We start from the raw sequence: 27,541 nt of genomic DNA on the forward strand, positions 1-27,541 counted from the left end.
GGAGCTCGCGCCGCATAAGGAGCCAATGAGTGTCGGGGGGTGGGGACGATCACTGTTTGTGTGTCAGGATTTAGTTACACGGGTCCTCGTTGCAGTGGGACACTGAGAGAAAGCCCCCCTGAAGCGGTCCTGCAGACTCGCGATGCTGCTGAGGTTTGGGGTGGTGGTGACTTTGGAAGATCACGATGAGCAGCTGTTTGTGTGCGGATCCAGGCCGGAGCTGGGACACTGGGACTCCGGGCGGGCAGTGCCGATGGTAGCTGCGGGGAGCGCCGTGAACGAGCCCTCCTACTGGACCGCCGAGGTCCTGCTGCAGGAACCCAGCAAAGAGACCTTCTGGTTCAAGTTTGGCAAAAGGATCCATGGCCAGTTCATCTGGGAAGGTACTGGACACTGTCACTGGACGCTGTCTTGCGCACTGCCATTGGGCTCTGACACACACTGGTCACCGACACTGGACACTAACTGACAATTGGCACAGACACTGGGCATGGACATGGCACAGACAGACATTGGGCACAGTGACATTCGACACAGCGTGACATTTGGCACAGTGTGACATTGGACACTGATGGGCACTGGACACTGACAGACACTGGGCCCTGACAAATACCCAGGCTCTGACTGGCACTAGGCACAGACAGAAACCCAGGCTCTGACTGGCACTGGGCTCAGACAGAAACCCAGGCTCTGAATGGCACTAGGCACAGACAGAAACCCAGGCTCTGACTGGCACTGGGCTCAGACAGAAACCCAGGCTCTGAATGGCACTAGGCACAGACAGAAACCCAGGTTCTGACAGACACTGGGAACAGACTGACATTGAGCACAAAACACTGGGCATAGACACTGGGCACAGACTGACACTGGGCATAGACATGGCACAGACACTGGGCACAGAGTGACATTCAGCACAGCGTGACATTGGGCACTGACTGACACTGGGCACACACAGACTCTGGGCCCTGACAAACACCAAGGCTCTGACAGGCACTGGGCTCAGACAAACACTGGGCACTGACTGACACAGGGCACAAACACCAGGCACTGGGCCCTGACAGACACCCAGACTCTGACTGACACTGGGCACTGACTGACACTGGGCACTGGCTGACACTGGGCAGTGAAACTGAGCTGTCAGTGTTAAGGGACTGCAGCTTTTGTCAAAACATGGACATTATTCTGTTGGTGGGGGGTGGGGGGGGCGGTGGGGGAAAGTAAATTTTGAAAACATTTTTAGTCCAAAATTATGAAAGGTTTTAACTGGCAGGAGAGTTGGTAACCAGAGGACACAGATTTAAGATAATTGTCAAAAAATTTGGTGGGGGGAGGTGTGGTAGAGGAACCGTGAGTTATTTTAATCTGGAATGCATTGCCTGAAGATGGAAGCAGATTCAATAATAACTTTCAAAATACATATGGATATAAACTTGAAAGGAAAACATTTTCAGGGCAATGGGAAATGAGAAGAGGTGTGTGACTAATTCGAGAGTGTTTTTCAGAGAGCTAGCACAGGTACAATGGGCCAAATGGCTTCCTTCTGTGCTTCATCATTCTGTAATTCATTCATTTGCATAATTCCTGTAGCTGAATGGAAACCTGAACATTTTGCCACTATTAGAATTAATGCAATGTGTAAAATGATACAAACTCACTGAGTATTAGCTATGGCTCAGTGGCTAGTGTACTGGGCTTGGGTTCAATCCCCACTCCAGAGACTTGAGCACAAGATCCCGGCTGACACTCCCAGTGCAGTGGGAATGAAGTGAGGGTGTGCTGCACTGTGAGTCCTTCAAAGGAAATGTTAAACCAAGACCCTTCATTAGTGGATACAAAAGATTTCACTTCTGCTATTTAGAGGAGCAGGGCAGTTCTCTCCTGTGACCTATCCACCACTAAAAAATGATGAAATGTAATTGACCTGAATGAAACAATAACTCTTGTTTTGCTCTCCACAGATGCTGCTGAGTATTTCAAGCATTCCTGTTTTTTTTTCAGACCGTCAGCATCTGTGATATTTAGCTTTACTAAAAATATACAAATTGTTTGATCATCCATTGTGGAGACATGGTTATAGAGTGACTGAGACAGGGAAGTGACTATTCAAGGATATTCGTCACTTAGGAAGGATAGGCAAAAAGGAAAAGGAGGTGGGGTAGCACTGTTAAAAAGGGACGAGATCAGTACGTGAGTGAGAGAGGATCTTAGATCGAAGGAACAAGATATAGAATCAATTTGGGTGGAGCTAAGAAACAGAAAAGGATAGCAAACATTGATGGGAGTTGTGTATAGGCCGCCAAACTGTAGTGGTAACATTGGGCACAGTATAAATCAGGAAAATAGAGCTGCATGTAAGGGGTAATACTGGGTAAATCTAATTAGCACTACTGCTTTGGAGGATGAATTCCTGGAGTGTGTACGAGATGGGTTTCTGGAGCAGTACATTGAAGAACCCAACTAGGTATCAGGCTATTTTAGATTTAGTATTATGTAATGAGAAAGGACTGATTAATAACCTTGCTGTAGATGTGCCTTTAGGAAATAGTGATCATAATACCATAGAATTTTATATTAAGTTTGAAAGTAATATAGTTCATTCTGAAACTAGGGTCTTAAATCTGAACAAAGGGCTTGAGGGTATGAGGGGCAAGTTGGCTATAGTGGATTGGGAAAATACGCTAAAAAATTTGATGGTAACAGGCAATGGCTAGTATTTAAAGAATTATTACATGATAGAACCATAGAAAAGTTACAGCACAGAAAGAGGCCATTCAGCCCATCATCTCTGTGCCGGCCAGGAAAAGAAACTAGCCGCTCATTTTAATCCCACTTTCCAGCATCTGGTCCGTAACCTTGCAGGCTACAGTGCTTCAGATGCAGATCCAAGTACCTTTTAAATGAGATTAGTGTTTCAGCCTCAACCACCGATTTTGGCAGTGAATTCCAGACACCCACCACCCTCATATCCCCTCTAATCCTTCTAGCAATCATCTTAAATCTATGCCCCCTGGTAATTGAACACTTAGTTAAGGGAAACAAGTCTTTACCGTCTACCCTATCTAGGCCCCTCATAATTTTGTACACCTCAATTAGGTAACCCCTCAGTCTCCTCTGTTCTAAGGAAAACAACCCTAGCCTACTGAATCTCTCCTCATAGTTGCAATTTTCAAGCCCTGGCAGCATTCTCGTAAATCTTCTCTGTGCTCTCTCCAGAGCAATTATGTCCTTCCTGTAATGTGGTGACCAGAACTGTCTGGTAATGTACACAAAATTCCAGCTGTGGCCTAACCAGTGTTTTATACAGTTCCATCATTACATCCCTGCTTTTGTATTCAATACCTTGTCCAATAAAGGAAAGCATTTCATATGCTTTGTTTACCGCCTTATCTACCTGTCCTGCCACCTTCAGGAACCTGTGGACATGCACTCCAACGTCTATCACCTCCTCAACCTCTCTCAATATCCAGTTTATTGAGTATTCCCTTGCTTTGTTTGTCCTCCCCAAATGCATTACCTCACACTTTTCTGGATTGAATTCCTTTTGCCACTTTTCTGCCCACTCAGCCAAACCATGGATATAATTCTGGAGACAACAGTTATCCTCTTTACTATCAACTACACGGCCAATTTTTGTGTCAATTGCAAATTTCCCAATCATACCTCCCACATTTATGTCCAAATCGTTAATATATACAGCAAACAGCAGGGCCCCAACACTGAGCCCTGTGGAACTGGAAACGGTTTTCCATTCGCGAAAACATCCATCGACCAATGCCCTTTGTTTCTTGTCACTGAGCCAATTTTGGATCCAACTTGCCACCTTGTCCTGTATCCCATGGGATCCCACCTTCCTGGCTGCTCTGTCATGTGGAACCTTGTCATATGCCTTACTGAAATCCATGTAGACAACATCCACTGCACTATCCTCAACAATTCTCCATGTTACTTCCTCAACAAATTCTATTAAGTCAGTAAGACACAATCTTCCCCTAACAAACCCATCCCTTTCTAAGTGATAGTTTATCCTGCCTTTCCAGAATTTATTGCAATAATTTTCGCACCACTGAAGTCAGACTGATTGGTCTATAATTTTCTGGCCTATCCCTTGCACCCTTTTTAAATAATAGTACAACATTTGCAGACCTCCAATCCTCTGGGACCTCGCCTGTATTGAGTGAGGATTGGAAAATGATCCTTAGAGCATCTGTTATTTCCTCCCTGGCTTCCTTTAACAGCCTGGGATACAATCCATCTGGCCCTGGTGACTTATCCACCTTCAAGGATGTCAGTCGCTCCAGTACTTCCTCTCTCACTCTGCTTATTGTACCTAATGTTTCACACTCCTCCTCATTAACCAGGATGTCTGCATCATCCCTCTCCTTAGCAAAGACGGAGACAAAGTGCTCATTGAGAACCCCGTCCACATTTTCAGCATCAACACACAAGTTACCCATGCACATCTCTGATAGGCCCTACCCTTTCCTTAGTTATTCTCTTGCTCTTAATGTACTGGTAAAACATCTTTGGGTTTTCTTTGATTTTACCTGCCAATATTTTTTTGTATCCTCCCTTTGCTTTCCTAATTTCCATTTTTACTTCACCCCTGTACTTTCTATACTCCTCTAGGCTTTTGTGACTGTTATAAGCTTTCTTTTTCTGCTTTATCTTAGCCTATATGCTTCTGGATAACCAGGGGGCTCTAGATTCGGCAGTACCACCCTTTTTTTGTGGGGACATGTCTACATTATGCCTGTAGAATCTCGCCTTTGAATGCCTCCCGCTGATTTGACACTGTTTTCCTTTCTAATAGCTGTATCCAGTCCACTCTCGCCAGCTCAGCTCTCAGCTTCGTAAAATTTGTCTTCCCCCAATTTAGAACTTTCAGTCCTGTTCTATCTTTGTCCTTTTGATGCTAAACCTAAGTGTATTATGGTCACTATCTCCAAAGTGGTCCCCCACTGCTACTTCATCCACTTGCCCAGTTTCATTTCCTAAGACTAAATCTAGAATTGCACCCCCTCTCATTTTGCTTGTTATGTGCTGGCTGAAAAAGTTCTCTTGAATGCAGTTCAAGAATTTTGCACCCTCTGTGCCCTTCAGACTGTTCGTATCCTGTCGTGTCTACAACAAATATACATTCCTCTGAGACACAAAAACCCAAGGAAATGCGAACCAACTGTGGCTAAAAAAAGAAGTTATTCGCTTTGGTAGAAAAATCAGAAAGGCAGAGTATTTCTTAAATAGTGAGAGGTTGGGAAGTATTGATGCCCAAAGGGACCTGGGTGTCCTTATTCATGAATCACTGAAACCTAGCAGGCAGACGCAGCAAGCGATTAGGAAGGCAAATAGTATGTTGGTCTTCACCTAAAGGGGAGTTTAGTACAGGAGTAAAGATGTCTTACTGCAATTGTACAGAGCCATGTGAGACTGGTATTGTGAACAGTTTTGGTCTCCTTATCTAAGGAAAGATGTACTTGCCATAGAGGGAGCGCAATGGAGGTTCACCAGACTAGTCCCTGGGATGGCGGGATTGTCTAATGAGGAGAGATTGAGGAAACTGGACCTGTATTCTCAGAGTTTCAAAGAACGAGAGGTGATCTCATTGAAACTTATAAAATTCTTATAGGACGTGACAGGGTGGATGTAGATTGGATGTTTCCCCTGGTAGGTGAGTCTAGAACGAGGGGACACAGTCTCAAATTAAGGGGCAGATCATTTAGGACTGAGATGAAGAGAAATTTCTTCACTCAGAGGGTGGTGAATGTTTGGGATCCTGTACCCTAGAGGGCTGTGGAAGCTCAATAATTCAGTATGTTCAAGACAGAAATCAATAGATTTCTGGATACTAATGACATCAAGGAATATGGGGATAGCACAGGAGAGTGGCATTAAGGTAGATGATCAGCCATGATCTAATTGAATGGTGGAGCAGGCACAATAGGCCAGATTGCCTATTCTGCACCTATGTTCCTCTGTTATCTTATTGCTGTTTGTGGGAGCTTGTTGTGCAGAATGACACCAATGCAAATGTGAAGCATAAAGAAAGAGGGATCTGAGAGACTTGAAGAAAGAGAAACATACATTGATATTGCACCATTTACAACTTTAGGATGTTGCAAAACACTTTACAGCCAATAAGTACTATTTTTAGGTGTAGTCAGTGTTGTATGTAAGAAATGTAGCAGTCCAGGCTTATCCAATCTTTTCACTAGGGCAGCCTCATTTCAATTTTTTCTCACTCAAGGGGCCAATGAGCAATTTTTGGAAAGATAAGGTTTTGCACAACATTAAACATGAATTTTTTTTTAAAAGTTGAGTTATGAAGAAAATAAACAACTTTCTGAGCGAAAAAGAACAATGTCAAAGCAATAAATTGATCATTTAAAAAACAAGTAATTAATAGATGACCATCAGAGCGTGAAAGGGCGAGAGTGTGTGCATCTGGTCACTCCCAGCCTCAGGATGCTCACTCACTCACCCACCCTCACCCACTGTGAGAGTGAGTATGAGTGTGTGCGGGGATGAGGGTGAATGAGAACCCTGACACTGGGAGTGAGCCAGACTCTCACACACACTCTCACTCTCTCTCTCACTCACACACATTCTCTCTCTCTCTCTTTCTCTCTCACACCCACTCTCTTTCTCTCTCATATACTCTCTCTTTCACATACTCTCTCCCACACACACTCACTCTCTTATTCCCTCACACTCTCTCTTACACACACATTTTTCTCTCTCTCTCACACACACACACTGCCTTTCTCACACTCTCTCCCTCTTACACATACTCTCTCTATTATACACACACAAATTCTCTCTCTCACTCTCTCACACACACTCTCCATCCCTCTCACGCACACTCTCTCTCCACCTCTCACACACACCCCCTCTCCCTCTCACACACTCACTCGTTCTCTCTCTCTCACATACAGGCTCTCTGTCCCTCTCTAACACTCTCTCTCTATCTCTCTCACACACTCCCTTTCTCTCACACACACATTCACTCTTTCTCACACACTCTCCCTCTGTCACACACATTCTCTCCCTTTCGCACACACTCGTTCTCCCTCTCGCACACGCTCTCACACACACATTCCCTCTCAACACACACTCCCTCTCTCTCACACACACACTCTCTCACACACACACTCTCTCTCACACACACTCTTTCTCCCTCTCACACACTCCCTCTGACACACACTCACTCGCTCTCTCTCACATACACGCTCTCTGTCTCTATCTAACACACTCTCTCTCACACACACTCCCTCTCCCTCTTGCACACACTCACTCTCCCTCTTGCATACAATCACTCTCCCTCTTGTATACACACTTCCTCTTGCACACACACACCCTCTCCCTCTCATACACTCTCTCCCTCTCTCACACCCTCTCACACACACACACTCACTCGCTTTTTCTCACACACGCTCTCTGTATCTCTCTAACACTCTCTCTCACACACACATTCGCTCTCTCTCACACTCTCCCTCTGTCACACACTCTCTTTCCCTTTTGCACACACTCGCTCTCCCTCTCGCACTCACTTGCTCTCCCTCTCGCACTCACTCTCTCTCTCACACACACATTCTCTGCCTCACACACACACACACTCTCTCTCACACACTCTCTCTCGCTCCCTCACACACTCTCTCTTACATACACATTCTCTCTCCCACACACACACACACACACACACACTCTATCCTTCTCACACACACACTCTCTCTCTCACACACACTCTCTCTACCTTTCTCAAACACACAATAGATCTCACACACTCTCCTCTTGCACACACTCTCCGTCTCACACACACTCTCTCTCCCTCTCACACACACAAACTCGCTCTCTCTCACATACACGCACTCTATCTCCCTCTCTCTCTCTCTCACACACACTCCCTCTCCCTCTTGCACACACTCCCTCTTGCATACACACTTCCTCTTACACACACACTCCCTCTCCCTCTCACACACTCTCTCCCTTTCTCACACACCCTCTCACACACAAACTCACTCGCTTTCTCTCACACACAGGCTTTCTGTCTCTCTCTAAAACTCTCTCTCTCTCACTCTCTCTCTCTCTCACACACACACACACACTCTGTCTCACACACTCTCTCACACACACACTCTCTCACACACACTCTCTCTCTCATACACTCTCTCTCTCGCTCACACACTCTCTCTTTCACACACATTCTCTCTCTCTCACACACACACATACTCTCACACACAAACTTTCTCTCTCTCTCCCACACACACACTCACTCACACACTCTCTCTACCTCTCTCACACACACTAGCTCTCACACACTCTCCCTCTTGCACAAACTTACTCTCCGTCTCACACACACTCTCTCTCCCTCTCACACACACACTATCTCCCTCTCACACACTCCCTCACTCCCTCTCACACACACTCACTCGCTCTCTCTCACATACGTGCTCTCTGTCTCCCTCTAATACTTTCTCTCTCTCACACACTCTCTCTCACACACACACATTCGCTCTCTCTCACACTCTCTCTCCCTCTGTCACACACTCTCTCTCCCTTTCACACACACTGGCTCTCCCTCTCGCACTCACACACTCTCCCTCTCGCACACAGTCTCTCTCCAACACTCTCTCTCTCACACCCTCTCTCTCTCACACACACACACATTCTCTCTCACACACACACATTCTCTCTCTCACACACTCACTCCCTCTCTCACACACTCCCTCTCTCTCACACTCTCACACACACTTTCTCTCTTTCACACTCTCTCTCCCACACACACTCACTCTCGCTCCCTCACACTCTCTCTCACACACACTTTCTCTCTTTCACACTCTCTCTCACACACACTCCCTCTCTCTCACAATACTCCCTCTTTCTCACACACACTCTCTCGCTCTCTCACACACACACTCTCTCTACCTCTCTCGCACACACTCTCTCTCACAGACGCATTCTCTCTCTCTCACACCCGCTCACGCACTCTGGCTCACACACATGCTCTCTTTCTCACACACTCTTTCTCTGTCACACACGCTGTCACAGTCTCTCCCTCACACACACCCTCTCTCTCACACATGCACATTCTCTCTCTCATTCTCTCTCCCTCTCGTACACTCTTTCTAACTCTCACACTCACTCCCTCTCCCTCTTGCACACACTCACTCTCTCTCTTGCATACACACTTCCTCTCGCACACATGCTCCCTCTCCCATACTCTCTCTCCCTCTCTCACACACACACTCACTCGCTCTCTCTCTCACACACTCTCTCTCCTTCTGTCACACACTCTCTCTCCCTTTCGCACACACCCGCTCACCCTCTCGCACTCACTCTCTCTCTCTCACACACACTCTCTCTCTCACACACACACTCTCTCTCTCACACACACACTCTCTCTCTCTCCCCTTCTCACACACTCTCTTTCACATACACTCTCACACTCACACACGCTGTCTCACACAGTCTCTCTCTCACACACACTCTCACTCTCTCACACACACTCTCACTCTCTCACACACACACTCACTCTCTCTCACACACACTCACTCTCTCTCACACACACTCACTCTCTCTCATTCTCACTCTCTCACACTCTCACTCTCTCTCACACACTCTCACTCTCTCTCACGCACTCTCACTATCTCTCACACACTCACTCTCTCACACACACTTACAATCTCTCTCTCTCTCTCTCTCTCACGCTCTTTCACTCACATACACTCACACTCTCTGTCACACACTCTCTTTCTGTCACACACTCGCTTACTCACTCACACACTCTCTCTCTCTCACACACATTCTTTCTCATACACACTCACTCTTTCACACACACTCTCTCCCACATGCTCCCTTTCACACACTTTCTCCCTCTCGCTCACTCTCTCTCACACACTCTTTTTCTCTCTCACACACTCTCTCACACACTCTCTCTCACACACTCTCTCACACACTCTCTCTCACACACTCTCTCACACAAGCTCTCTCTCACACGCTCTCTCTCTCACTCTCCATCTCACACACTCTCACATTCTCTCACACACTCTTTCTCTCTTTCTCAGACACATGCACTCTTTCCCTCTCACACACACTCTGTCTCTCACACATGCTCTGTCTTACACCCACTATCTCTCATACACACTCTCACGCCCTCTCCCTCTCTCTTTCTCACACTGTCTCTCTCACACTCTCTCTCTTTCTCTCACACACACTCTCACACTCTCTCTCACACACTCTCACACTCTCTGTCACACTCTCACTCTCTTACACTCTCTTTCTCATACACACTCACTCTTTCACACAAACTCTCTCTCCCACATGCTCCCTTTCACACACTTTCTCTCTTGCACACTCTCTCACACACACTCTCTCTCTCACACTCTTTTTCTCTCTTACACACTCCCACACTCTCTCTCACGCTCTCTCACACACACTCTTTCTCTCATGCACACTCTCTCTCATACATTCTCACACTCTCTCTCACACTCACTCTCACACATTCTCTCTCTCACACATACTCTCTCTCACACATACTTTCTCTCACACTCGTTCTCACACACACTCTTTCACACTCTCTCACATACACTCACTCTCTCTCACACACACTCACTCTCTCTCTCACACACACTCTCTCTTTCTCACACACACTCTCTCTCTCAAACACACACTCTCTCTCTCACAAACACACACTCTCTCACAAACACACACTATCTCTTTCACAAACACACACTCTCTCTCTCACACACACACACTCTCTCACACACTCTCTCTCTCCATCCCTCTCACACATGCACTCTCTCTCCATCCCTCTCACACACACTCTCTCGCTCTCTCACACACACACTTCCTCTCTCACATACACATTCTCTCACACACACGCATTCTCTCACTCTCTCACACACACGCTCTCTCTCTCCATCCCTCTCACACACACACTCTCTCGCTCTCTCACACACACTCTCCCTCTTTCTCACATATACTCCCTCTCTCACACACACACTCTCTCTCTCGCATGCACTCTCTCTCCCTCTCGCACGCACTCTCTCTCCCTCTCGCACGCACTCTCTCTCTCTCACACTCTCTTTGTCATACACACTCACTCTTTCACACAGAGTCTCTCTCTCCCACATGCTCCCTTTCACACACTTTCTCTCTCTCGCTCACTCTCTCTCACACACTCTCACTCTCACAAATTCTCTCTCACACATACTTCCTCTCTCTCTCACACTCTCTCTCTCTCACACACAGTCTCTCTCTCTCTCTCACTCTCTCTCACATACACACTCTATCTCTCACACACACACACACTCTCTCTCACACACACACTCTCTCTCAGATACACTATTTTCTCACACACATTCTCACCCTCTCTCACACTCTCTCTCACACACTCTCCCCCTCTCTCTCTCTCCCTCTCACACTGTCTCTCTCACACACTCTCCCCCTCTCTCTCTCTCTCCCTCTCTCACTCTCACATATTCTCTCTCTGACACACACACACTCTCTCTCAGACACACTATCTTCTCACACACACTCTCCCCCTCTCTCTCCCCCCTCACACTCTCTCTCACACACAATCTCCCCCTCTCTCCCTCTCTCACACTCTCTCTCTCACACATACTTCCTCTCTCACACTCGCTCTGACACACACTCACTCTCTCTCTCACACATACTCTCTCACACACACTCTCTCTCACACACACTCTCTCACACTCTCTCTCTCCCTCTCACACACCCTTTCTCCCCCTCTCACACACTCTCTCTCTCTCTCACACACACACTCTCTCTCAGACACACTATCTTCTCACACATTCTCCCCCTCTCCCTCTCTCACACTCTCTCCATCACACAATCTCTCTCACATACACACTTACTCACACACTCTCTCTCACACACACTCACACTCTCTCTCCCTCTCTCACACACACACTCACAATCTCTCTCTCCCTCTCTCACACACACTCTCTCTCTCACCCACACTCTCTCTCTCACACACACTCTCTCTCTCACACACATTCACACACACACTTTCAATCTCTCTCTCTCACACACTCACTCCCTCCCTCACACACACTCTCTCTCCCTCACACACACTCACTCTCTCACACACTCTCCCCCTCTCTCTCTCTGCCCCTCTCTCACACACTCTCCCTCTCATATACTTTCTCTCTCACACACTCTCTCTCTCTCACACACTCTGTCTATATCCCACCAACAGCCAGTCTCCCCCTCCCCCCCAACAGGCAGTATCTCAATCCCTCTCTCCATCAACAGGCAATCTCTCCCTCCCCCACCACTGACAGGCAGTCTCTGTCTCCCCCCATCACCGACAGGCAGTCTCTCCCTCCCTCCCTCCACCGACAGGCAGTCTCTGTCTCCCCCCATCACCGACAGGCAGTCTCTCCCTCCCTCCACTGACAGGCAGTCTCTCCCTCCCCCCATCACCAACAGGCAGTCTCTCCCTCCCCCCATCACCAACAGGCAGTCTCTCCCTCCCCCCACCACCGACAGGCAGTCTCTCCCTTCCCCCACCACCAACAGGCAGTCTCTCCCTCCCCCCACCACCAACAGGCAATCTCTCCCTCCCTCCACTGACAGGCAGTCTCTCCCTCCCCCCACCACCGACAGGCAGTCTCTCCCTTCCCCCACCACCAACAGGCAGTCTCTCCCTCCCCCCACCACCAACAGGCAATCTCTCCCTCCCTCCACTGACAGGCAGTCTCTCCCTCCCCCTACCACTGACAGGCAGTCTCTGTCTCTCTCTCTCTCTCCCTTCCTCACTGCTGGTGTTCAGGCCTCTGACTGTATGAAGCATCAGGTTTGCTGCTCCTCCAATCACAGGCCGTTTCTTTGCCGCATTTGCTGCCAATAGGTTCGCTAGTGAGCCAGTCAGCAGCAAACTTAGGAGAGAAACAAAAACAGAAAATGCTGGAAAATCTCAGCAGGTCTGGCAGCATCTGTGCAGAGAGAAACGGAGTTAATGTTTTGAGTCCGTATGACCCTTCTTCGAAACGTTAACTCTGTTTCTCGCTCCACAGATGCTGCCAGTTTTGCTGAGTGTTTCCAGCATTTTCTGTTTTGGTGTCTGATTTCCAGCATTCGCAGTATTTTGCTTTTATCGTAGGAGAGAAGCGGCCTGTGATTGGAGGAGCAGCTCCTTGCAGAATCTTTCACTTCTCTTCCTGGTATTTTGAACACTGGCTCCCTGGGCCAGATAGAGCGGCTGGGCAGGCCAGATTGTGGCCTGCAGGCTGGATGTTAGATAAGCCTGCAGTGGCCATTGTGATAACAACCAGGTCATCTGTTTTAGTGATGTTGGCTGAGGGATAAATATTGGTCAGGATACCCAGGAGAACTTCCCTGCTGTTCTTCAAACTAGTGACCGTGGGATCTTTTACATCCACCTGAGAGGGCAGACCGAGCCACAGTTCAATGAATCTGAAAGATCCCCTCTTGTGCAGCGCCCCCTTTTTGAAAATGCCGCTCCACCCAGAGAAGAGTGATTTTTCTTTGTCCTTTTTAGGAAATGGGCCATTACACGATCGCTGCCATGAATACGATGACAGCAATTTGGTGGACGGTGTTTACTGTTACCCTGTCGGACATTATGTTGAGGCCAGTGGGTGTACAGATGAGATGAAGCACACGACTGATTTCTACTTTCACATCGCTGATCACCAGGCTATGCATTACTCCAGGTAAACCAGCCAAGAATGCCTAATCTAGTTGCTCTGTCCAATGGTGCTACACACTGACATGGGATGTTGATAGGTTAGGGATTAAGTTTACATGGATATATAGAATGGGAAAATATTTACAACACAGAAACAGCCCATTTCGACCAACTTTTTCCTTGCTGGTGTTTATGCTCCACAACAGCCCTCTCTCCATATTTCACCTCACTCCTAACTATACTCAGTTCTGCCAAAGGGTCATGAGGACTCGAAACGTTGACTGATTTCTTCTCCACCGATGCTGCCAGACCTGCTGAGTTTTTCCAGGTAATTCTGTTTTTGTTTTGGATTTCCAGCATCCGCAGTAGCTTTTAGCTTTTTGTTTTTATCTCTCTCCACCCTTCTTCATCTCACTGTAACAACATAACATTCTATTTCTTCATCCTCGTGTACTTATCTAGTTTCCACTGCACTACGCGTCTCAACCTTTCCCTCTGCTAGTCAGTTCCACATTCTCATCACTCTCTGGGTAATGATGTTTCTCCTGAATTCCCTGTTGCAGTTACTGGTTCTTTTACATATGAACATCTGAATTAGGAGCAGGAGTGGGCCACTCGGCCCCTCGAGCCTGCTCCACCATTCAATAAGACCATGTCTGATCTGATTGTAACCTCCAACCTACTCTTGATAACCCCACCACCGACAGGCAGTCTCTGTCTCCCCCCCCAGCACTGACAGGCAGTCTCTCGCTCCCCCCGCCACTGACAGGCAGTCTCTGTCTCCCCCCACCACCGACAGGCAGTCTCTGTCTCCCCCCTCCACCGACAGGCATCTCTGTCTTCCCCCGCCACTGACAGGCAGTCTCTGTCTCCCCCCCCAGCACTGACAGGCAGTCTCTCGCTCCCCCCGCCACTGACAGGCAGTCTCTGTCTCCCCCCGCCACTGACAGGCAGTCTCTGTCTCCCCCCCCACCACCGACAGGCAGTCTCTTGCTACCCCCCTCCACCAACAGGCATCTCTGTCTCCACCCCCCCCCCCCCCCCACCACCCGCCGCCACTGACAGGCAGTCTCTGTCTCCCCCCCGCCACTGACAGGCAGTCACTGTCTCCCCCCCGCCACTGACAGGCAGTCTCTCGCTCCCCCCGCCACTGACAGGCAGTCTCTCGCTCCCCCCGCCACTGACAGGCAGTCTCTCGCTCCCCCCCTCCACCAACAGGCAGTCTCTCGCTCCCCCCCTCCACCAACAGGCAGTCTCTCGCTCCCCCCCTCCACCAACAGGCAGTCTCTCGCTCCCCCCCTCCACCAACAGACAGTCTCTCGCTCCCCCCCTCCACCAACAGGCAGTCTCTCGCTCCCCCCCTCCACCAACAGGCAGTCTCTCGCTCCCCCCCTCCACCAACAGGCAGTCTCTCGCTCCCCCCCTCCACCAACAGGCAGTCTCTCGCTCCCCCCCTCCACCAACAGGCAGTCTCTCGCTCCCCCCCTCCACCAACAGACAGTCTCTCGCTCCCCCCCTCCACCAACAGGCAGTCTCTCGCTCCCCCCCTCCACCAACAGGCAGTCTCTCGCTCCCCCCCTCCACCAACAGGCAGTCTATCGCTCCCCCCCTCCACCAACAGGCAGGCTCTCTGTCCCCCCACCACTGACATTATTAATTTTGCCTATTAAATGAGGTTCTATTTGAAGGAAGAAAATGTTGTAAAAGTTTGCTTTATTTTGGATAAAAGTGTGTTTTAGCAACGTCCAGTTAGTCAGTAGAAATTAGACATTGATTCAGACAGAGATCTTTAGTGGATAAGGAATTGAACCATAGGTTTCCTTTGTTCCTATGTAGACCTCAGCTGTGTAACGAAACAGGAGGTAGACATCATTTCTGTGGCAGGTGAATGTCCCTCCACGATACCTCTTCCAACATTGATTCTGCAAAAGTAACGTGGTCATTTGATATGGTCACCTATAGGGAGATCCTTTCTCCTTAATCTCTCTTTTACTGTCCCCAGTTAAATAATTTGATTGATATTTCAGTTAAGACGAAACTAGACAAATGTTTGGGGGCTATTATTTTTGTTAAAATTTTGTAAGGGAGAACAGTTCATTGAATGAGGTAAAACTATTGAAACATGCGGATTCTCATGTAGCAGAGTTAGGGTAAAAGGTATAAAAGAGTGGGTGTGAGGACAGTGACCTCAGAACTCGATGAAGCCTGATCAGCTTTGAAAAGTCCTTACGCTCAGGAATTGTAACGCATTTTCAATTCTCCAGTGAACACGCAAAGGGTCAATTTAAGTTTGTTGCGTATGTGTAATTATCGTCATAAATATGTCGCTGTATGCTTAATTCCTGTGATAGCCAGTAAATCCTTTTGAAGCCTTTTATTTTGAGGAGTAACTTAAAAGAACACCCGGCCTCCAAATTATTCTTTGGTCCCATCTTTTTTGAATAGCAACCGGCACCAATTGTTCTACACCTACCTCTGGTGGTTCTGTAATCCCAATACTCAGGTTCTCTGTGAAAACTGTGGTATAAATTCATAGAATGATACAGGAGGCCGCCATTTGGCCCATTGTGTCTGTGCTGGTGCTTTGAAACAACTATCTAATTAACCTTCTCTTTCTCCAAAGCCCTGTGATTTCTTTTCCTTCAAGTATTTATCCAATTCTCCTTTGTAAGTTGCTGCTGAATCTGCTTTCTCTACCCTTTCTGGGAGTGCATTCAGAACCTAACAACCCAGTCCTAATTCTGTATCTCTTCCATTCCTTCAGTTATCGTTGCAAACTTGCTTCCTTCATCTCTTCATGGTCCTACCCCTCTGTGCCTATTCTCTAACTGTTAATGTGTTGAGGGAACAATATTTTTTACTTGCTTGTTTTTCCCTCTTAACCTTCTTTTCTCAAGAGCAGTGCTCTTGTTCATTATTTTTTTTTTATTCCACCATGGGACATGAACATCAGTGGCAAGGGCAGCATCTATTACTAACCTTAATCGCCCTTGAGAAGGTGGTGAGCCGCCTTCTTGTATCACTTCGGGCCATCTGGTGTGGGTACATCCATAGTGCTGATAGGGAGGGACTTCCAGCATTTTGACCCAGCAACGGCGATATTGTTTCAAGTCAGGATGGTGTGTGGCTTGGAGGGGAACTTGCAGATGGTAGTGTTCCCATGAATCTGTGTCCTTGTTCTGCTAGATGGTAGAGGTTGCGGGTTTGGAAAGTGTTGTTGGTGGAGCTTTGGTGAGTTGCTGCAGTGCATCTTGTGGATGGTACACACTGCTGCCACTGTGCGTCGGTGGTGGAGGGAGTGAATGTTGAAGGTAGTGGATGGGATACCAGTCGAGCAGGCTGCTTTGTCCTGGATGGTGTCAAGCTTCTCGAGTGTTGTAGGAGCTGCACTCATCCAGGCAAGTGGGGAGTATTCCATCACATTCCTGACTTGTGCCTTGTAGATGGTGGACAGGCGTTGGGAAGTCAGGAGGTGAGTCACTCTCACAGAATTCCCAGCTTCTGGCCTGCTCGTGTAGCCACAGTATTTTTTATTATATATTTGCCCTATAAAGGGCTAAATGACTTTTTTAAATTTGATCTTATCTTCCTGTTCATCTGTGGAGTTCCAGCCTTCCTCTTTCCTCCTTTTTTCTCTTACAAGGATATACTTGATATGTACCTTTTCCATCTCCTGTTGAAATATTTACCATTGTTTGGTCAGTAGTTGTATTTGTCAATGTTTTTCTCCATTTAATCTGAGCAAAGTTCCTTTCTACCTCAATATAATTTGATTTTTTTTCCTTCAGTCAAGTACCTTGGTTCTTGGCTTTTCTTTCTCCCCCTTCTGTTCTTACACTCAAACTAATCATGCTCATCACATCCCAAATGTTCTCCTCTTTTTAGGTAATTTTCTTTCTGCCTTTCATTACCCAGAACCAGATCAAGTTTATTTGCTTAGAGTAGCAACATATTGCACAAGCTGCAAAAAACTACCCCTTTCTTGCCATAAACATTTTCCCTGTGCCGGTCTATCTTTGGTTAATTAAAATCACCTACAATTATATATATATATTTTAAAACTTACATTTTGATGCTCACTGTAAAGGCTGGAAAATGGAACTCTATCCATTTCTTCTAACCTCTCCCAGTTTAAGTCCATATCACATACTCAATAACATGCTTCCAACCATCCACATCCCTGGCTAGGCCGTCATTTGTTGCCCATCCCTAACTGCCCTTGAACTGAGTGGCTTGCTTGGCCATTTCAGTGGACAGTTGAGAGTCAACCACATTGCTGTGGGTCTGGAGTCACATGTAGGCCAGACTGGGTAAGGAAAACAGGTTTCCTTCCCTAAAGGGCATTAGTGAACCAGATGGGTTTTTACAACAATTCTATCTAGTCTGCTAGACCCCTCATGATTTTGAACAGCTCAATCAAATCTCCTCTCAACATACCCTTCTCCGAGGGGAACAACCCCAGCTTCTCCCGTCTATCCTGGTAACTTAAGTCCTTCATCCTGAAACCGTTCTCATAATTTTTTATTTTACACCCTGTCTAAAATCCTTCCTAAAATATGATGCCCAGAATTGCACACAATACTCCAGTTGAGATTGAACCTGGTTTTTTAAATCTATTTACTTTTTTGGCCATATCTCCTTTGCTTTTGTACTCAATACATCTATCTATAAAGCCCAGGATCCCACTTGTCCTTTTAAGTGCTTCCTCAACCTGCCCTGCCACCTTCAACAAGTTGTGCACATACACCCCAGGTGTCTCTGTTCCTGCACCCCCTTTATTTTGTATTGTCTCTCATTTTTCCTACAAAAATGCAGCTTGTCACATTTGTCTGCATTAAGTTTCATCTGCTATGTGTCCACTGATTTCATTAGCCTGTCTATGTCCTCTGGAAGTCTATTATTATCCTCACCGTTCACAATAGTTGCTAGTTTTGTGTCATCTGTAAATTTTGAAATTGTGCCCTTACACCCAAGTTTTGGTGATTTAACATAGACCAAGAAAAACTGTGGTCCTTCTACTGACTCCCAAGGAACCCACTTTTCTCCAGTCCGAAAAACAACCATTCACCTCTACCCTCTGTTTCCTGTCACTCAGCCAACTTTGCATCTATGCTGCCACTGTCCCTTTTATTCCATGGGCTTCAACTTTGCTGGCAAGCCTATTATGTGGTTCTTCCATCAAACACTTCTTGGAAGTCCACATATACCACATCAACCACATTACTCCTCTGTAACCTCATTTAAAAACGCAATCAAATTAATTAAACACCATTGACTTTTAAGAAATCCACACTGGCTTTCCTTAATTAATCCACAGTTTTTCCAAGTGACTTGATAATCTTATCCTGGATTATTGTTTCTAAAAGTTTTCCCACCACCAAGGTTAAACTGATTGGCCTGTGGTTGCTGGGTTTATCCTGATATCCTTTTTGAACATTTGCAATTCTCCAGTCCTCTGGCACTACCCCTGTATCTAAGGAGGGATGGAAGATTATAGCCCGCATCTCTGCAATTTCCACCCTTACCTCCTTCAGTAACCTTGGATGAATCTCATCCGACCCTGGTGACTAATCAACTTGAAGTACTCTCAGGCTTTATAATACCTCCACTTTATCAATTTAACTTTAACTTGGGCAATTTATTGGAGTTCTTTGAAGGAGTCACATGTGCCGTGGATAAAGGGGAACCAGGATGATATTGTACCTAGATTTCCAGACAGCAAAATCTCATGGTGTAGGGGATAACATATTGGCATGGATAGAAGATTGGCTAGCTAACAGGAAACAGAGAGTAGGCATAAATAGGTCTTTTTCTGGTTGGCAGAATGTAATGAGTAGTGTGCTGCAGGGATCAGTGCTGAGGTCTTAACTTTTTACAATTTATATAAAATGACTTGGATGAAGGGACAGATGGTATGGTTCCTAAATTTGCTGACGACACAAAGATAGGTAGGAAAGTAAGTTGTGAAAAGGATGTTAGGAGGCTAGAGTGACATAGGTTAAGTGAATGGGCAAAGGCCTGGCAAATGGAGTATAATGTGGGCAAGTATGAAATTGTCCATTTTGGCAGGAAGAATAAAAAAAGCATATTATCTAAATGGAGAGAGACTGCAGAGCTCTGAGATGTAGAGGGATCTAGGTGTCCTAGTGCATGAATCACAAAACGCTAGCATGCAGATTCAGCAACTAATTAGGAAAGCTAATAGAATGTTATCATTTATTGCAAGGGGAATTGAATATAAAAGTAGGGAGGTTATGCTTCAGTTGTATGGGATACTGATGAGACCACATCTGGAATACTGTGTACACTATTGGTCACCTTATTTAAGGAAAGATGTAAATGCGTTAGAAGCAGTTCAGAGGTTTGCTAGGCTAATAACAGAAATGGCCCACTGATCTTATGAGGAAAGGTTGTTCAGGTTAGGCTTGTAACCACTGGAGTTTACAAGGCGACTTAATCGAAACCTTTAAGATCCTGAGGGGTCTTGACAGAGTGGACGTGGAGAAGATGTTTCCTCTTGTGGGAGAATCTAGAACTAGGGGTCACTGTTTAAAAATAAAAAGGTCACTTATTTAAGACAGAGATGAGGGGAAATTTTTTCTCTGAGGGCCTTGAGTCTTTGGAACTCTCTTCCTCAAAAGGCAGTGGAAGTAGAGTCTTTGAATATTTTCAAGGCAGAGCTAAATAGGGTCTTGATTAGCAAGGGGGTGAAAGGTTATTGGGGGGTAGGCGGGAGGTTATAATCAGATCAGCCATGGTCTTATTGAATGGTGGAGCAGGCTTGAAGGGCCGAGTGGCCTACTCCTGCTCCTAGTTCGTATGTTCATATGTATCTTAAAGGAGGGAAGATATGAAATAAATTTGTAACAAAAACACAGCAACAATTAGCCAATGTCATATGCACATATGGAATTGACGGGCAGGAAACAACCAGCTGGTTCATCTAGCCTGCCTAATACCATGATGGCCAGATCAACAGGACTAAATACTTCTTCCCCACCTCAATCCCGACAGCCGTATAATCTCGAGAAAGGGGAAAAATCCCAAAGCCATTAAATGAAAAATTACTCTGGAAAATTCCTCTCTGATTCCCTCAAATGATCAAAACCAGTCCAGGAGATCTCACAGGTGTTATCTACAAAGACACTTGCATCTCTGCAGATATCTCGGAAACCTGGGGAGACAGTAGTGTCATGGTAATGTCACTTGATTACGAATTCATAACCTATGCTAATGCTCTGGGGGTTCAAATCCCACAGCATCTATTAGAATTTAAATTCAGTTAATAGAATCTGGAATTATAATGCTAGTCTCAGTAATGGTGACCATGAAACTATCACCAATTGTTTTAAAAACTCATCTGGCTCGCTAATGCCCCATTTGGGAATGAAATCTGCCTTCCTTATCTGGTCTGGCCTATATATGATTCTAGATCCACAGGTATGTGGTTGATTCTTAACTGCCCTCTGAAATGGCTTAGCAAGCCACTCACTTCAAGGGCAATTAGGGATGGGCAACAAATATTGGCCTTGCTAGTGATGCCCACATCCCATGAAAGAATAAATACAAAAAAAATGTATGCATTAACAGTGGATAGAGGTTTTGGAAAAGCATATATTGGGAATACTATCTACAGACATCCACCCAATTTATACCAAGTATATACTCTTCTTTCTACAGTTACAGATGGATGTAAACTGCCTCTCTTGTTCCATTTTAAGGTGGGTTTCTTGTGCAGGTTAACTTCATCAAAAGTATGATATAACATCTGGAATACATTCAGAATGTACTGATTGCCTCTAGGGTTCTGCCCAGGATTTGGCTTGGCAGCTGTCCTCGACAGCTAGAACACGTGACCATCAAACTCAAGCACGAGCTGGGGGTGACTGCAGTAATGAACTTCCAGACAGAGTGGGACGTGGTTCACAATTCGTGCGGATGTAACCACAAAGCAGAGCCAATGAAACCTGAATTCATGATGGAACTGTACAAAGACACTGGCTTAGCATACGTGTGGATGCCAACTCCAGATATGAGTACAGAAGGTGAATGAGTGTTAGTCTTGACCATCATTGCGTGCTGCCAGAGACATTATATAACGTTCAGGGGAAAATGGCTGCCACACTTGGAAAATAAATAGAATATAGAACATAAGGTCTCACAGATAATCAACAACAACTTTTATTGAGCGACTTTAACACAGTAAAAATCTCTCGGCATTGTACAGGAATATGATCAAACAACTAATTTGACACCTATTCAAAGGAGATATTAGGGCAGATGACCAAAGACTTGGTCAAAGATATAAGTTTTAAGGAGGTTCTTAAAGGAGGTGAGAGAGATTGGAGAGATAGAGAGGTGTAGAGAGGGAATTCTAGGGCTTAGGGCCTAGGCAGCTGAAAGCATGGCCACCAGTGGAGAAATGAATGAAGTGGGGAAGGACAAGAGGTCAGAGATTCAGATGCACAAACATCATGGAGGTTTGTAGACCTGGAGAAGGTAACAGACATAAGGAGGGGCAAGGCCATGGAGGGATTTGAAAACAAGGATGACATTTTTTATATCAAGGCATTCAGAGATCAGGAGACAGTGTAGGCCAGCAAGCACACTGTAGCAATTTACAGCTTCTAATCTAGCAAATTTACCCTTCCTGCTTTGAAAGTTCTCATTTCAAAAGAAACCCTTGGGGTAATTTTATCCTGTTCTTCGATCATTAAAAATCCTAAAAGGTGAAATAAAGTTAATCTGAATGCTTGATGTCAAGTTGTAGAGTGTACCTTCAGTAATTTGGATGACAACAAATAAAATGTCTTCGCAAGAGCTTGTTTTTGTCAGAAATAAGCACACTCAGAAAACAAAGTCTTTGCAGCTGAGTAATCCAGTCGGATACAAAGACAATTATTTGGAACTGAGTGAAACATTCACCAGTGTTGGTACACAATGCTAAAACTTTTGTTTTTGTTTTTACAATTAGTTTTATGAGAGTCAAGGTTATGTTGTCACAGAAAGTGAGCTGAGAATGTTGTTTATGTTGAAAGGATTTAAGAAACAAGTTACAAGTTTTAAAATTAGAATTTTAAAATTCTAATCCTTGTTTTCAAATCTTTGCCTGGCCTTGACCCTCTCTATCTTTGTAATCTTCTCTAGCCCAAAAGCCCTCTGAGATACATGTGCTCCTTTAATTTGATAGGTATGACCTCACAGTTCTGGTATCATTCTTGGAAATCTTTTAACCCTCTCCAGTTACATTACATCCTCTTTAAAGCACGGTGACCAGACTATACATAGCACTCCAAATGCTGTCTAACCAAGGTTCTATACAAGTTTAACATAACTTCTCTACTTTTCAATTCTATCCTTCTAGAAATAAACCCTGATACTTGGTTTGCTTTTGTTACGGCTTTACTGACTTGGGTCATAACTTATGATGTTTTGTACATTTGTACTTCCTTTGATCCTTTAACACATTTTATTTTCGGAGTAATATGTGACCTTATTCTTACCAAAATTTAACCTCACAGCTATTTTGAGATTCACTTGCCAATTATATGCCCATTCTGCAGGTTTTTAAATGTTTTCTTGTAACTTGTTGCAAATCCTCCTCGGTGTTGACTAGTTTTCCAAATTTGATGTCACACACAAATTTAGAATTTGTGCTTTTGATTTCAAAGTCTAAATTGTGAATATATATTATGAAGAATCAAGGTCTCAGCACAGATACTCATGGAACTCCACTTCCTGCCATCTGCCACTCCGTGTAAGGACTCTTTGCCCCTATTCGCTGCTTTGTTTTATTATCAGCTTGGTATCCATTCTACATGTCCCTACATGTCTGCTACATGTCCCCTGACTCCACATTTGTGACCCTATTCATTAGTTTATTATGTACCACATAATCAAAGGCCTTTCGGAAATCTAGGTATACTACATATAACTAGTTTCCCCAAGATGTGCTCACATCCTGTGAAGGTTTTTTAAAAAAAATGATTCCTGGAAAATGCAGGATACATAAAACAGCACAGTAACAGGTCTTTCGGCCCACTGCTAGCATTTATGTTCCACCCAAGCTTCCTCCTCTCCCTCTTCATCTCAACTTACCAGCATAACCTTCTGTTCCTTTCTCTTGTGTTTTTATCTCGCTTCCCCTTAAATGCATCCATGCTATTCGCCTCAGCTACTCATGTTAGAGTTCCACATACTTGTTTTTGCTTTGCTCTTGAAGCTGTAACTCAGAATCACTGTGAAATATGCTTGGTTTTTGAAATATGGGCTAAGATTATTTTCTATAATTTTGAGGAGTTAGAAACAGACATCAGGACTCCTGTATTTTTGAATGGTTGGAGTTTGTCAATATACATTGGAAATGCTGACTTCCCTGCTCTTTGTTAGTAGACTGTTGGAATATATTTGCATACAAGCCCATCAGGAGGTGTCAGCTGTGGCTCAGTTCATAGCACCCTCACCTTTGAGTCAGAAGGTTGTGGGTTCATGTCCCACTCCCGGAAACCAAGAACTGTGAATGTACTCGAAAGAGTTACATGCGATCTGTTGATAACTCGAAAGAGTTACAAGCCCATCAGCTGCAAGAAATTGGCTTAAAGGGTGATCAAAGAGTGTGGTCAATTTCTTACAGCTGAAGAGTTCCAACAATCTCCAAACAAGAGACAGGTAGAAAAATAAATGTGCTCTGCTTGCATATGAGTTACATAATAAATTGCTGCATGGAACAAAGTTGGGGGTGTGGGGTATTGGGAAGGGGTTGTGAGGTGGAGAAGAACAGCTCAGGCCCTTCCTGGCTGCATAATTTTTCTCTGGTAGGGAAGGACAGAGAATGGACAGCATTAGCTAGAATACAGGGAGGTAATCATGACCACATGTTTATAAATGCTGACCTTACCAGGAACATCCTTATCCTAATAACTGGAAGAAAAAAAAAGTCAAAACCAGAGTGGAACAGTGTTCCTGAGTGTGAGAGGAATTTGAGAAAAAATGGAACAGTAAATAAGCATATTGTGACTTTAATAGACATTATTTGTTCACATTCACAAACTCTTTTTTCAGTTGTTTGGCTGTACTCGAGTATTGCTGAAATAACAGACATGCTGAAGCTTTTTGTCTTACACTCATAAGGACAGTTCGCAAGAATACATTGGTAAACAATAAGTACCCTTTACTATTGTATTCTTATGAACTGCCCTGATGAGGGCAAAGTGAAAAACTTCAACAGCACAGAATCGAATAAAGTTTACAGCACAGAAAGAGGCCATTCAGTCCATCATGTCTGTGCTGGCTGAAAAACAGGCCACCCAGCCTAATCCCACTTTCCTGTCCATAGCCCTGCAGATTACGACACTTGAGGTGGATATCCAGACACTTTTTTAATGAGTTGAGGGTTTCTCCCTTCGCTAACCTTTCAGGCAGTGAGCTCCAGACCCCCACAACACTCTGGGTGAAAAACATTTTTGTCATCTCCCTTTTAATCTTTTGACCAATCACTTTAAACCTATTCCCCCTAGTCACTGGCCTTTTCTGCTGAAGTAAATAGGCCCTTTCCATCCATTCTATCCAGGCCCCTCTCAATTTTGTACATCTCAATCAAATCTCCCCTCAGCCTCCTCTGTTCCAAGGAGAACAACCCCAGCCTATTAAATCTTTCCTCATAGCTGTAATTTTCCAGTCCTGGCAGCAACCTCGTAAATCTCCTCAATGCAATTACATCCTTTCTGTAATGAGGTGACCAGAACTGCACACAATGCTCAAGTTGTGGCCTAACGTTTTATACAGTTCCAACATAACCTCCCTGGTCTTATATTCTATGCTTCAGCTAATAAATGAAAGGATTCTAGATGTCGTCTTAACCACCTTATCGGCCTGCAAAGAGCTCATTTCTTTTTTCAGCAATACTAAAACTTTTATTTGTTCTTGTCAAGGTTTTCCTTAGCCAAAATTTACACTGTTTTGATGCTTTTAATACAAAAAATTCTGTTTCTCAATTTTGTGGCTTTTGTTAGTGCTACTTTCCCATAATTGGGCATGGAAGTAGGGGATGGGCATGGCTTACAAACAGCAATGCCTGGCATGTTTAATGAATGACCTGTTTCCTTACCAATAAAAGAAAATTCTGAAAATTACGTAGAAGTTCACAAACAGGCAAATCGATCCAACAGGTCTGTTTATGCTCCACATGAGCTTCCTCCACCTTACAGTGCTTTATCTTGCTTGATAAATATTATTCCTAATGGGTCAAAAATGACTAGTTCCATAAATAGTTTAAGCCTTCCTTTTATTTCCATCTTTGGACTTGCAGTTAAACTGCAAACTAGTCAAGCTGCCCTTTTTCCGACCAGTGAAAGATTTTATGACTTCAAACTGATGAAATTTTCTAACAAACTCTTTTTATTCTGTCTGACTTGTTTCACATCAGGCAGGGTGAAGATGCTGCCTCAGGCTGTATACTTGCTTCATGGATTGCTGGAGAACGGCCACACTGTCTATGTCCATTGTAATGCAGGTGTGGGTAGATCAACTGCTACGGTGTGCGGGTACCTGATGTACATCATTGGATGGAGTCTTAGGAAAGTTCAGTACTTTGTGACCTCCAAGCGACCTGCAGTATACATAGATGAAGAGGCTCTGATTCGTGCCCAGAACGAATTTTATCAAAAGTTTGGACATGTTCACTCTTCTGTGTGTCACAACTGTTAAATAATAATGACACCTTAAAAAGACCATCTTTAAAGATGGGTAGTGAATTGTGTTTTCTTTTTAAAATGACTGCATATTTTGATGTTAATGTTAGGGTAGTCCAACACCTTTGAACAGATAATCCTTGCAACCACCAAGAATTAGTTCATAGTTCCATTTAAAGTATTGTTCCATTGCCCAGGTAGAACAGTTGTGTTAATGCTTTTAATTCATTCAGACTGGAGGAATAAAAATACTGTTTTTAGAACTGTATACAAGTAACTATTGGGAGCTGGCCATGTTTATTTACAAATGACACTGGGTGGAAACTGGTTGATCCTATTGTGCCACCCCAAAGAAAGGATTGTTTAGTTATTTACAACTTTTCTTTCCAAGAACCTTACTGAGGCATGCAGCATTCCCAGAGTTAAATCCCATTCAGTAACTAGCCAGAGAGGTATGTGAAAAATGGCATCAGGAACTTTGCCTTGTGATTTTCTCTCCTTCCTGTGGAGAACATCCAGGCTCTGCACAGCTTGGGCTAGCCAAATTACCAAGTATGGAGTAGCAAATTAGTTGTGTCATCAGGTAACTGCTTACCTTGAGAGATCAATAAACAAACATCACAGAAGATCTGTACTGTGGAATACAACATGGATTCATACTCATAATCCCCAATTTCATATATATGGGGTTTATAGTACAGACAGCCCAACTGGTCTATGACAGTGGTTATCCTCCACATGAGCTTCCTCCTACCCTTCTTATCAGCATATCCTTTTAAACCTTTCTCCATCAATTACTTACCTAGCTTTCCCTTAAAGGCATCTATGCTATCACCTCAACCACTTTGTGTGGTAGCAACTTGCATATTCTAATCACTCTTTGGGCAAAGAAGTTTCTCCTGAATTCCCTATTGGATTTATTAATCACGATCTTATATTCATCACTTCATGTTTGTTTTCAATTCCCTCCATGGCCTCAGCCTTCCCTAACTCTAACTTCCTCCAGCCCTTCAAACCTACTAAGAAAAAATAAATGGTATGTCACCAGTAGCTACCCTTCTTTTTTTGTCCTGCACTCTATTTTCTGATTATACAGTGAAATTACCAGAGGGTGGGTGGCTGCCTCTATTCATCCTCTTAGCCAGGGAATAGTAGATGTCATTCAGGGTCCTATAGGAGA

At 44.9% G+C, this 27,541-nt stretch overlaps 1 protein-coding gene across 1 annotated transcript; it reads left to right on the top strand.

The window, feature by feature from the left end:
• Positions 1-51: 51 nt before the first annotated feature.
• epm2a (EPM2A glucan phosphatase, laforin) lies at positions 52-27,541 on the top strand. The gene is made up of 4 exons (XM_078541760.1): positions 52-383; positions 13,523-13,697; positions 21,476-21,717; positions 26,097-27,541. The coding sequence occupies exons 1-4, from the start codon at positions 143-145 to the stop codon at positions 26,375-26,377; spliced, it is 939 nt and encodes a 312-aa protein (XP_078397886.1). The 5' UTR covers positions 52-142; the 3' UTR covers positions 26,378-27,541.

The sequence above is a fragment of the Cetorhinus maximus genome, chromosome 5 (assembly GCF_964194155.1).
Source record: "Cetorhinus maximus chromosome 5, sCetMax3.hap1.1, whole genome shotgun sequence".
Lineage (NCBI taxonomy): Eukaryota > Metazoa > Chordata > Chondrichthyes > Lamniformes > Cetorhinidae > Cetorhinus > Cetorhinus maximus.

What these genes read in the sequence shown, in the direction of transcription:
- epm2a (XM_078541760.1), top strand. Translation starts at nt 143, where the DNA reads ATGCTGCTGAGGTTTGGGGTGGTGGTGACTTTGGAAGATCACGATGAG. An exon ending in CAGGCTATGCATTACTCCAG is followed by an intron (nt 13,698 to 21,475) that starts GTAAACCAGCCA and finishes GATTGCCTCTAG; the next exon opens with GGTTCTGCCCAGGATTTGGC. An exon ending in TCCAGATATGAGTACAGAAG is followed by an intron (nt 21,718 to 26,096) that starts GTGAATGAGTGT and finishes GTTTCACATCAG; the next exon opens with GCAGGGTGAAGATGCTGCCT.